The sequence below is a fragment of the Bos indicus genome, chromosome 7 (assembly GCF_029378745.1).
Source record: "Bos indicus isolate NIAB-ARS_2022 breed Sahiwal x Tharparkar chromosome 7, NIAB-ARS_B.indTharparkar_mat_pri_1.0, whole genome shotgun sequence".
NCBI lineage: Eukaryota > Metazoa > Chordata > Mammalia > Artiodactyla > Bovidae > Bos > Bos indicus.
The window spans coordinates 93,767,389-93,779,991 of record NC_091766.1 but is presented as its reverse complement, the minus strand read 5'-3'; the positions used below and the strand labels follow the sequence as shown (position 1 = coordinate 93,779,991).

The window sequence follows — 12,603 nt, the reverse complement described above, 5'->3', positions numbered from 1 at the left end:
GGAAAAAAACTTGATTTTTATTCAGAGGTGATATACTAATGTAGCAATTTTCAGCTTAGGACTATAAACCTAGTAATAAAACTCTCAGTATTTGTATCCTGCTAAAAGATCTATTTCCAAAATAAAACTAAAGAGTGCTTCTTTAACAGATTATAATAACTGTTGTGAGATCATCACTTTAGTTACATAAAATCTAAATGGAAGTTCTAATGTTTCTTTTCCAGCTGTATCACAATGTAACTTATTCCCACTAGTGAAGCAACTCCAGTTTCAAAAGTAATTATTATCCATACCCCTTTTTTAGTTTTACTATAAATCAGTGTTAGGAAAAACTGCAAAATGAAACATTACTACTCTGTAAATTCATATTGGACCATTAACATTTTAGATAATCTCAAATCCATTACTTTGTTGCCATTTATGATCTTAATATTTAATAAAACATTATAAAGCAGATTATTTTGCTTAGAGAAGAGTGGTTACATAGAGTAGAAATACACTTTGTATAGGAACTGCTAAAATAGATCAAGGGATCAAATTACCAAACTTTGCACGTTTACTACATTTAAAAACCAAAAGAATATATTATTGTGAACTCTGAAATGTTTATTTTAGAAACACATAAAACTAAAATGAGTATTTTATTCCAACAGCCTACAGAGAAGAAACAGGAAGCTACATGTTTATAGGTGCATATTTGCATAAATATTTTCTTCATGATTCTAAGACCCAAAACACCTAAAATAGAGAACATTACATTTTGATTTAAAAAAATATTTAAATTAAAAATTTTTACATGTACAGTGTAAATAAATAACTTTTAAACCAAAAAATAATGAAGATTAACAAAAGCAATATATACCAAACAAAACTATTTTTTACTTTTGAGTTAAATTCTACACACTGGAAAAAGAAGCCTATACTACAGCTTTGCATAAGTTCTTTAAGTGCTTTTAAAATTAGCAAGGCTGCAAATTCTGTCAATAAATAAATGCAATTAACGTGTGTTAATAAGCGACGAAGTCTCTAATAGATGACAAAGCAAGCTGAACAGGTTTAGAAAGCTGACCCCTATTTTTTGGCATCATCATGAAATCTCTGTGACGGACCTACACATTACTTCCAATGTCACCAATAAGGCCTCAGTGTGTACTCCAGGACACACTTTTACATTCTCAGGCAGTTCCTTCAGAGCATTTGGGAGCTTCTGCAATGTCATTATATTTCTAGCATAAAGATCCAATAACCAGTCAGTATGAACACTAGTGGTTTCCTTATAATTCTGACAAGCTATAAGCAGCTCACTTAGATGAGTTAATCCTTTGAAAGCTAAAGACTCTGAAGACAAACCAAAAATTGAACAAAAATTTAGTAACATCCTACTAAGTAAAAAGGAGCCAAATTCAAGCTGCTGGTGGTAAAAATGTTTTTCTGCTTGTGCATGAAAGTTCTCCACTGTATCTTCTATTTTGGTGATAGCAAATAGTTCTTCCTTGATTTGAGATGATACCACATAATCCAAGGGCAATTCCCCCTTAGAGTTCCTCTGCTGTAGAAGCACTGGGCCTGTGAAAAAGAAAATGCAAAATGTTAAGCGTAATACATTTTGGCAGCTTAACAGCCATATTTTCTCTTTTTTTCCCAAAGCCACCCAGGGTTCAGTTTACAGTCATATTTTGCAGTAATTTATATTGATATAATTACCTAGCTATATATACTAACTGCCTAATAAAGGTGCTTTAGGGGGAAAAAAAAAACACCTAGCCAATTGCCTAATGAGGTTTGCCTAAAAGTAAATCCCTAATTCAATAAATAACATATATGGTGTTTTATATATATATATATATATATATATATATATATATATATAAAACTTTGATAAAACTTTATAAATTGTCATCTTGAAATAAGAATATCAGTGTTCTTGGAGGGAATTAACAAAATACATTTATCTTAAATTCTGTATGAGAGTCTTAAAGATATTTCATAATACCACCAAGAGGAAAAAGTACTGCCCCCTCCCATTGCGAATTGGTGATAGCAGCAGTGCAGAGTGCAAAACTCTGCCCAGAGACAGGACACATTTTCCATTACCCTTGCTTATGTTCAATTTTTAGTAAAGGTAACTGATTCACAAAAAGTAAATATTATATGCTCTGGGACAAACTCAGATTTCATTTCACCTATGCTAGTTAAACCCATCTAACCATCTACTTACAAAGTACTGAAGACACAATTTATCCCCTGGGTAGTAAAAGATGATATGGGAGGGGCAAAATAACAGTGACTCAGTATTTGGTCACACTGTAAAGAACAGGAGTACTTTGTACCTCTGCTAATCAAGTCCTGTAATTATTTATGCCCTTTGCCATACAAATGTTACAAGGAATGTAAAGGTTTGAGTACTAGCAGACATAACCAGAAGATTCTACCTTACCACACAGATCTCATCAGATCCCAGTTGCTAAATCTCTTCATGATGAATCTGACTTGACAATATGTAGTGGGGCTTAGATAGACAATGTCCTTCTTTCTTAGTATAAAAGATTAACCAGTGATGACATATGATTAATATATAATTTATAGAAAAATTCTAAAACTAGATTTCATTATGGTGACATTTCCCCCCAAATTTCAAGTTACTTCTGTTTAAAAGAGAAAATACAACAAAATTATGACCCCAAGATACCAGAAGTAAACAAAGTTTTTAAAAACATAAATAAAATTTTAAAATTATTGCTCTCAAGAAAGACTAAGCAACTCACAACAAAGAGAGAACACAGTTTCTATAGTGATATCAAACCATTCTATAGGTCCAAACTCAGATTATAACTAAGGCAAAGACAAGTCTATATGATTGCCAAAGGATCTTGATAAATCCAAGTACAAACAGATTTCCCTCTCTTAGGACAAAGAACTCATCTGTGTACTATTCTTCACCAAAGGTCCTAAAACAATTCAAAATGGTTAATATAATGCCTTCTTCTTCTGAAAAATTGGACTTAATGCAACAAAGGTTTTATATCACTTAGACCATGTGAAGCAAAACCAAATACTGGCATGGTATGTCACATTCATGGTTAAGCAGAAAAATAAAACACTTCAGAGATAGAATAGTATGGTTCTGTACCCATATAATACTAAAAAAAAGTGTAAGAACTGAAAAATATATTGATTATGAAATGGTATAAGTAAAACAGACACACAAAGGCCTTTAGGGGGCAGGAGAAGACTATAAATAACCAAATACACCAAACTACCATGATATAGAGCCTTCCTTAGATAGACAAATGAGAGCTAGATATAGATATATCTTAAAGAGATATCTAAATAATTTATACTATTTATTTTCATCCAGAATCAAACAGCTTTAATTACTGGACAAATAGTACAATAGTATTTTTAATGCAAATAAAAGTAACAGGAAATTTATACAAATCTGCATTATAAGCTTGTAATCACTTTTCCTTTGTTTTTCCTTTTAAAACAGTTTTTCCAAATCAGTTTTGAACATTTTGATATAAAATTTATATTATTCAGTTCAGATATAAGAAGAATATCATTGAACCGGGGGGCTGGGGAAGGGTTTGGAAAGCAGAGATCAGAAAAAGAAACCAGCAGAAAAAAGCAGTAGATGAATACTGAGCTCAAGTTACTTCCATCACAAACCCCTACACAACAGTTATCACCATTTGGCAATTCTCCTACTTAATTGACTACAAAATGTGAATGAAGAAAAGGTATTCTAGGCTATCTTTTTGTGTAGTCTGTAAAGAAATGACTCATTAAAGAAAAAGAAGAATCATATTAGCAGTTATATACAGGAAGTGAAATAAGAATGAAATATCCAAGTATTCACAAATGAAGATTTACATATACTTATTAATAAGCTTTCAGAAATAGCTGGTTTATAGACATTACGTACTTTTAAGTAAAAGGATTAACAGTAAAAACATACCCAATTCAAAATATATTCTCATAACAAAGGTAAACAGGTTTAATTTTATGACACAAGAAATAAATCATTTTATCAAAAGGCTTTTATCCTTACTAATAAAAGGTGCTTATATGCTAGCAGACTTTTCATGTTTAGTTTTCATTAAAATGTAATAAAGGCATCTTTCCTTATAGATCTTAAAATATAAAATGCTTTCTACCTCTGAGGGATTCATCAAAAAAAACTGGATAATTTATCATAACCCGCTTAGCATAAATGCACTCACCCCCATGCTGGAGCAGCAGCTTGCCAATTTCTACATGTCCGTTTGACAGCGCGTCATGCAAAGGAGTCACCCCGTCCACTTGAGTGAGCAGATCTACCTCTGGACAACGTTGCAAAATTTCCTGGACACACACTGTGTTGCCATAGTTACAGGCTTCATGCAAAGGCGTCCAGCCAGCATTGTCTAAATTAGAAATCAAGGCAAATTTTTAAACGGCAAAAGTACGACTTTTGGTAGTGAAGTACTGAAATTCTACTTGTCTTATCAGTGTTACTTCGTAAGTGCCTTATATACAAACAGAATGCTTTGATATAAATGCTTAGGGGTATAATATTTCTAATTATAAAAAATAAAATCAAAGACAAACTATTTTAAAATGTTGATGGTGGGGTATGTCACAATATAGATGCCAAAAATGACGGTGCACTCTTCTACATCAGTATGTGATGAATTTCTTGGTTTTGCTACCAACAATACTTTGAAGATGTTAGGTAAATATACTTAAGTGATTTCTAGTAATGCTGAAATTAAACTATTTAATATCACAAATATAAAACACTGAATTAGACAACAAAGATTTAGAACTTACCTTTAACATTGATGTCTATTCCTGGCATAGAGAGAAGAAGAATCAATCTGTCCACTTGGTTATTTATGCAAGCTCTATGGAGGGCTGTTTCTCCTGCCATAAAAAATTAATAGATTATTCCAGAGAAGACAAGATATCAACTAAAGAAAATAATCAAAGGGCATGAACTAGGAGATCTGGCCCCATGCCAGAAAATTATTTATTGAGTTTTCCTTTTGACTGGTTTAAACATCTCTCACATTAGGGGAAAAAAAAAGAAGGGGGAGGGAACCCCATCCTCTTTATAGAGCCTCTCTGTCAGCAATTCAGCAATGAAATTCTACTGCAAAAGGTTTAACACAGGCATTGTCTCCTCCTAGTTCAAGGTTTAAAGCTTCAATCCTGCTATAAAACCCCCAAATGATCAGAGAACACCAAAAATACTGGGTTTTACAGCAATAAAAGTTTAGAGTGCAATTGCCCTCTCTTAAATTTATTCATGAACCTACGTTAAATGTATGGCTCTTTTTTATACAGCATTGATAGCTTAATTCAAATGAATGTTTCTGGCTAAGCACGAGTGCCTCTACACACTCAAGTGTAATTCAGAACTTCAAATCCATTAACAGATGGTTTGCTGCTTCTCAATAGGCTGTCTGGCTTGGCTACAGCAGCACAGAGAAGGAGAAATGGGGGAATCTTAATATAAACACACACGCACACACATACATGCACGCACATACATGCACACAAAAAAAATCCTTGGTACCACTTAAAGCTGAACAAGAATGAAAAACAGAATGATAAAGTCTTTTCTTGGGGTGGTAGTGTGCAATTAGTGCCTGCTGCCTAAAACTGTCTATATCCCTCTCTGTTGTAAACAAGATTAATAAGATACAAGTAATGATTTGATGTAAGGGGGATTAAAATAATACTGATTGCTTTGAAAATGAAATACATACTGAATCAAACTCTTTCTCGCTATAAAATACTAAGCAGCACATTTTTCCAGTGTTCAGTTTTTACAGATTATTTCTACAACTTCTACTAAAACATTTCTTTTAAAGGCATTGAAAAGCTTTTGAAGTTTTCCCCTACTATTTCTCAATTCTCTTCCTCCCTCCCAGTTCCTTCTGCTGTTCAGCTAAAGTCATTCATATTCATTTTACTTTCTGACACAATCAACAAAGAAAAAGGACACTTTTCTGGAGTTAATATCTGAGTTCACATTTAATACATTTTTCATATTTTGAGGCAAATGGGCAGTTGTTTTACATTTGTGATATGCTATCATGAACTTATGCCATGTAGAAATATTATGAAAGCTTGGTACCATAATGATAACATTTGTATTAAAAACATAATATAGGTCATAAACAAGAGACTTAGCAATTTACTTTGGCTGGATGTAGACTCTTGGAAGGTATCATAATTTTGAGTTAAAGGGGTACCTAAGTTAAAGAAGTGCTGGAGTGAATTATTACAACGCTATTCTTGTTACTCCATCCCTTTAGGTACTTAGGTTCCAGTATAGTTAGAACCAAAAGCCAAGCACATTTCATAGTCTGGGCTCAATGCCTGGAAGAAAAGAGTCCATATGCTTAACACAGCTATGTAACATAGCCTACTTCTCATTCTTTGTTCACAAAACGTCTAGAACTGAAAGAGATGAAGACTGAATTATACTTTCAAATCACAAGACACTGATCCTAAGCAGCACAGGTTGAGGTGGAATAGAAAAGTAAGGCAGGCAAGTCTGGAATGAGCTCAACATGAGCTACACAGTGTTTAATATTTGAAAAGGCAGGTGGAGAAAAGGGAGAAATACTCTATTATACCAGGTATTAAACATTTTTTTGTATAAATGGCAGTTCAAAAAATAATATGCTCTCCAAGAAGGTATTTTCCTGGACCTTGTCCAATATTTAAGGTGAAGTATTCATCAAGTCCAGTGTGTAAAACTTGCAAATACTGACTATAACCACACAAAGTTCCTAGCATAAATTAAATATTTGGAATACCTTTTAAATTAGTCTTATGAAAATTTATCTTTGTAACTAAAGAGGGGCAATTCTCCTTGGAACATGACAATTCTCCTTCTGACTTCTTTTTCAATCTTTTTAATGATGAGGAACATTTAGCAAGATTCAGTTCTCTGAAAAGAAAGAATGACATAAGGAAAGATTGTTTCTCACCAAAGCATGGCAGCACAAATTATATGGTGAGTTAAAATAAAAAAACCTAGCATTCTTTTAATTTAAACCCCATTATTCATTCAAATATTTACTGCTTTCTATTTTTATATTTATTTCAACTGTATAGAAACAAATTTTAATACAGTAATTTTCATTTTATTAACTTTGCACCCCCAACTGACCACCAAAAAGTTTATGAATACTGAAATCAGATAAAGAAGTTGAGACCAAGTAAACCATTATTTGGCAGAGAGACTAAAGCAAAATGCTAATAAGATAAAAATTCAGGCCCCTACTTCCCATTCTTATTTTCATATTCTAATCCTATCCTCTTCTTCCCAAAGATTTCAAGTTTTCTGAATTTTGCATGGCATACTTTGAGACACGGTTTCTCATTTGGGAAGGCTATTAGAACAATTCAGGGTGTCTCACATGACCATGCATTCTGAAGTCCCGTCTTTACTATACATAAGTAGTATTTTAAATTACAGGGAAAAAAATTGTGTGGAACAATATTTTGCTGAAGAGTTTTACTTCTTTTAGAAAAGAATCTATTTTTTTAATAGAAAGAAAGCATGAACATTGCATTAAAGAAAGTGAAAATGTTGATCATGTGCACTTATAGGTCTAAAACTGAGTTTTCTGCTAATCAGCATAATTCAGACAACATCTCAGATAACCATATGGTTCAAGAAATGCCTAAGAAGAGCTGTACTTGAAAACAAAGCCGAGCTGGTATACAAATATCACTTACGGTATCTCTGGCAGCCCTTCACCTTGCTTCTGTTTAGCACCATTCAGCATTATTAAGGCCCTCTGAGATTCAAAGCAAGGCCGCAGTCCTATTTTCTTTGGTTTCTGCATCTTTCTAGTCCCACGCACACCAGTTTTCCCCAAAGCTGGCAAGTAGGAATATACCTGTTGCAAAATAATATTATATTGCTTTCTCAACTAAAAAAACCTGGAAACAGGTAAGAGAAATTACCTGATTCATTTCACCATTAAATGTAGTTGTATTTTCTGCGTTTCATCAATACGGTTGCCTCCCTAAGTCATTTGAACATGCTAAAATATTAAGAAAGCTGCTAGTTCCATGTCATTATGTCAATATGACATACACCAGAAGAAAATTACTTTCTTAAAAATAATTTTTTTCAAACTCAAATCTGATGTTCATTTAGGAAAGCTCTTTTGATGAGTCTCATGCTCAACTTGTTACAATTAATTTGCCTATTTTTAGTATTTATGGTTTACGTACAACTGGGATTTTGTCATTTCCATCTTGGTAATGCCTTCCTTTAACAGAAAAGAAATCTGGAATGAACGGAATAAGGAGTGCAAAAGTCATTAAAGACAAGGATTGTTGCAAACAGTATTTCCCCAACCTGACCAATTATTAACAAGTATATTTCTCATTTGTTGAAGAAACTGATGGAAATAATAAATATCAATAATAGCTAAAGATAGCCAAGATAAAACTCTTTATATGTGTGTAACCTTAGAGTCATTTGCAAATTTTACTTTTTAAATACCATTAAATACTATGTGGAATTTTTTTGGATCACAGTCTTTCCAAAATAACAATGTTAGGTACTGTGGCAAGTGATACAAAGATTCTTGTATAACTTTTCTGTTATCAATTCTTAATTATTCTCAAGTAATTAAAACTTCTATTCAATAATTATTAGATTTTGAGGTAGAAAACTACCTGCTTTTATATATATTTGAAAGATGATTAATATGCTCTGTACAATTATCAGAATAACTAAGAATATTTAAAAACTGAATGTATAAATTTAGTTCTTAAAAATTAAAAGAACTAAAATAGAGTGGCGCTTACCATTTTCTGAAGAGAAAGTGGCTCAGAAGAAATACTAATGGAATTCTGTAAACACAACTTTTTAAAGACTGCCTCTGCAACAAACATTTGAAGCCAGGAGGAGGAAAAGGAAGAAATAAAAATCTCTAAGTCCTGTGAAGAAAAGTCTGTAGAAAATAAGAGAAGTAAATATAGTTATTGCTACACACTATAAAATTTCTTTCTATAGACTATTTCCTCCATGGACTTTATTCATTCAGATGATGATTTCTACACCAGTGAGATTCACCCACAAAATTTTAAACCATGAAAAATAGATAATATTCCTATTCCTTGGTCTTTAAGAGCAATTTTTTTTAATGGCAGATGTTCTCACATTTGAAACAACCATTACTTTTTATTATTTTAAATAAAAGGCTGGAAATTTTATATATATACACATGAATGGAGAGATGATATATGAATAGACAGTTAGACATGGGTTTTTATCACTATACTTTCCAATTAATGTTAAAGATCTCTTCCCACAACTAGGCTGTCAATAGAAAACCGGAACTTGGTTTTTAAGTAGGCACATTTAATTTGCATTGATTAGTCTTGAGCTGATAGGAAGACATTTTTCCTCCAACCACATCCACAAATCCTATCATTGCAGAGAAGGATGAAAGATAAAGAAGAAAAGTAATGTAGGACACCCTTTCATGGATCATAGCCTGCTCATGGAGAAGGGGCTTAACTAAATGAGGCCGTGGGCCATGCCATGCAGGGTCACCCAAGATGGACAGGTCACAGTGAAGAGTGAGAAACATGGTCCAGTGGAGGAGGACATAGCAACCCATTCCAGTACTCTTGCTATGAGAACCCCATGAACAGTATGAAAAGTCAGAAAGACATGACACCAGAAGATGAGCCCCCCAGGTGGGAAGGGGTCCAATATTCCAATATGCTACTAAAGAAGAGCAGAGGGCAATTACTAGTAGCTCCGAAAAGAATGAAGTGACTGGGCCAAAGCAGAAAAATGGTCAGTTATGGATGTGTCTGGTGGTGAAAGTAAAATCCGACGCAATAAAGAACAATATTGGACAGGAACTTGAAATATTACGTCCATGAATCAATGTAAATTGGACATGGCCAAGCAAGAGATAGCAAGATTGAACATCAACATCTTAAGCATCTGTGAACTAAAATGGACAGAATGGGCAAATTTAATTCAGATGACCATTATATCTATGACTATGGGCAAAAATCCATTAGAAAAAATGGAGTAGCCCTCATAGTCAACAAAAGAATCCGAAAAGCAGCACATGGGTGAAACCTAAAAAACAACAGAACGAAGTACTAATCCCATTTCTGGGGCAAACCATCCAACATCACAGTAATTAATTCAAGTCTATGCCCCAACCACTGATGCTGAAGAAGCGGAAGCTGGACGTTCTATGAAGACCTACAACATCTTCTAGAACTTATGTCAAAAAAAGATGTCCTTTTCATCACAGGCAATTAGAATGCAAAAGTAGGAAATCAAGAGATAACTAGAGTGATAGGCAACTTTGGCCTTGGAGTACAAAATGAAGCAGGGCAAAGGGTAAGAGTTTTGTCAAGAGAACACAGGGTCATAGTAAACACCCTTTTCCAATAACCCAAGAGACAACTCTACCCATGGACATCAACAGATAGTCAATACTGAAATCAGATTGATTGGGTCCTTTGCAGCTGAAGATAAGGAAACTCTATACAGTCAGCAAAAACAAGATCTAGGGCTGACTGTGGATGCGGAAGAAGATAGAGGACGAGGAAGACGGGGAGATCACCAGCTTCCCTACAAATACATCAAAAACTCATGAAGATGTGGAACAACTCCTACAAAGCAACCTCTAGATGACATCAGAAGACCCCAGGACTCCAGGGGGACAGGCTAAGCTCCCTGAAATGAGAACGCAGGTACAAGTCACCCCTAACAAGAAATCAACACAAACCACTCAACCAACCTTTCCCTCCAAGGGCAAAAAGAAAAAGGAAGAAGAAATACAACCCTAAAGCTTGGGGAAAGGAGACCTCAAGTGGGGCAAGTTAGAAAAAAAAAAAAAAAAACATGAAAAGACCTAGAGCTGACTGTGACTCAGATCATGAGTTCCTTATCACAAAATTCAGGCTTAAATTGAAGAAAGTGGGGAAAACCACTTGCATTTCAGGTATGCCCTAAATCAGATCCCTTATGATATTACAGTGGAGGTGACAAGTAGATTCAAGGGATTAGATATGGTAGACAGAGTGCCTGAAGTATGGAGGTTTGCAACACTGTACAGGAGTCAGTGACCAAAACCATCCCAGAGAAAAAGAAATGCAACAAGACAAAGTGGTTGTCTGAGGAGGCGTTACAAAATAGCTGAGGAAACAACAGAAGGGAAAAACAGAATTCAAGATGACAGCAAGGAGAGATAAGAAGGCAACAGAGGAAAACAATAGAATGGGAAAAGACTAGAGATCTCTTTAAGAAAACTGGAGATATCAAGGGAACATTTCATGCAAGGATAAGCAAGTATAAAGGGCAGAAATGGAAAGGACCTAAGAGAAGCAAAAAGATTAAGAAGAGGTGGCAAGAATACACAGAAGACCTATACAAAAAAGGTCTTAATGACTCAGACAGCCACAATGGTATGGTCACTCACCCAGAGCTGGACATCCTGGAGTGTCAAGTCAAGTGGGTCTTACGAAGCACTACTATGAACAAAGCTAGTGGAGGTGACAGAATTCTAGCTGAGCTATTTTAAATTATAAAAGATGATGTTGTGAAAGTGCCACAGTCAACGTGTCAGCAAATTTGGAAAACTCAGCAGTGGCCACAGGATTGGAAAAGTTTAATTTTCATTCCAATCCCAAAGAAGGACAATGCCAAGAATGTTCAAACCACTGCACAATCGCACTCACTTCACATGCTAGCAAGGTAATGCTCAAAATCCTTCAAGCTAGGCTTCAACAATATGTGAACTGAGAACTTCCAGATGAATAAGCTGGATTTAGAAAAGGCAGAGGAACCACATATCAAATTGACAACATTCACTGAATCATGGAGAAAGCAAGGGAGTTCTGGAAAAAACGTCTGCTTCACTGACTATGCAGAAGGACTTTGACTGTGTGGATCATAACAAACTGTGGAAAATTCTTAAAAAGATGGCAATACGAGACCACCTTACCCATCTCCTGAGAAGCCTGAATGGAGGTCAAGAAGCAACAATTTGAACTGGACATGGAACAACTGACTGGTTCAAGACTGGGAAGGAGTATGACAAGGCTGCATATTGCTGCCCTGCTTATTTAACTTAAATGCAGAGTACATCAAGGGAAATGCCAGGCTGTGTAATCAAAAGCTAGAATCAAGACTGCCGGGAGAAATATCAATAACCTCAGATATGCAGATGACACCACCCTTATGGCAGAAAGTGAAGAAGAACTAAAGAGCCTCTTAATGAAAGTGAAAGAGTAGAGTGAAAAAGTTGGCTTAAAACTCAACATTCAGAAAACTAAGATCATGGTATCCGGTCCCATCACTTCATGGCAAATAGATGGGGAAACAATGGAAACAGTGACAGACTTTCTTTGCTTGGGTTCCAAAATCACTGTGGATGGTGACTGTATCATGAAATTAAAAGATGTTTGCTCCTTGATAGGAAAGCTATGACAAACCTAGATAGTGTATTAAAAAGCAAAGACATCACTTTGCCAAAAAAGGCCCATATAGTCAAAGGGATGGTTTCTCCAGTAGTCATGTAGAGATGTGAGAGTTGGACCATAAATAAT

The 12,603-nt window shown here is 34.7% G+C and overlaps 1 protein-coding gene across 9 annotated transcripts in view; it reads right to left on the bottom strand.

Annotated features, from left to right (window-relative positions):
- Positions 1-585: 585 nt before the first annotated feature.
- Positions 586-12,603, bottom strand: part of SLF1 (SMC5-SMC6 complex localization factor 1) — a 68,265-nt gene continuing 56,247 nt past the window's right edge. For 4 of the 9 annotated variants that reach the window (XM_070792134.1, XM_070792132.1, XM_070792133.1 and 1 more), the window contains 6 exons: positions 8,827-8,972; positions 7,741-7,904; positions 6,813-6,946; positions 4,813-4,905; positions 4,224-4,406; positions 586-1,566 (listed from right to left, as the gene is read on the bottom strand). In XM_070792134.1, coding sequence (XP_070648235.1) covers positions 1,088-1,566; positions 4,224-4,406; positions 4,813-4,905; positions 6,813-6,946; positions 7,741-7,904; positions 8,827-8,972 — 1,199 coding nt within the window. In that variant the 3' untranslated portion in view covers positions 586-1,087. Of the gene's footprint in view, positions 4,407-4,812; positions 4,906-6,812; positions 6,947-7,740; positions 7,905-8,826; positions 8,973-12,603 lie in introns of all 9 variants that reach the window. The other 5 variants (XR_011567402.1, XM_070792136.1, XM_070792137.1 and 2 more) reach the window with 5 other exon arrangements.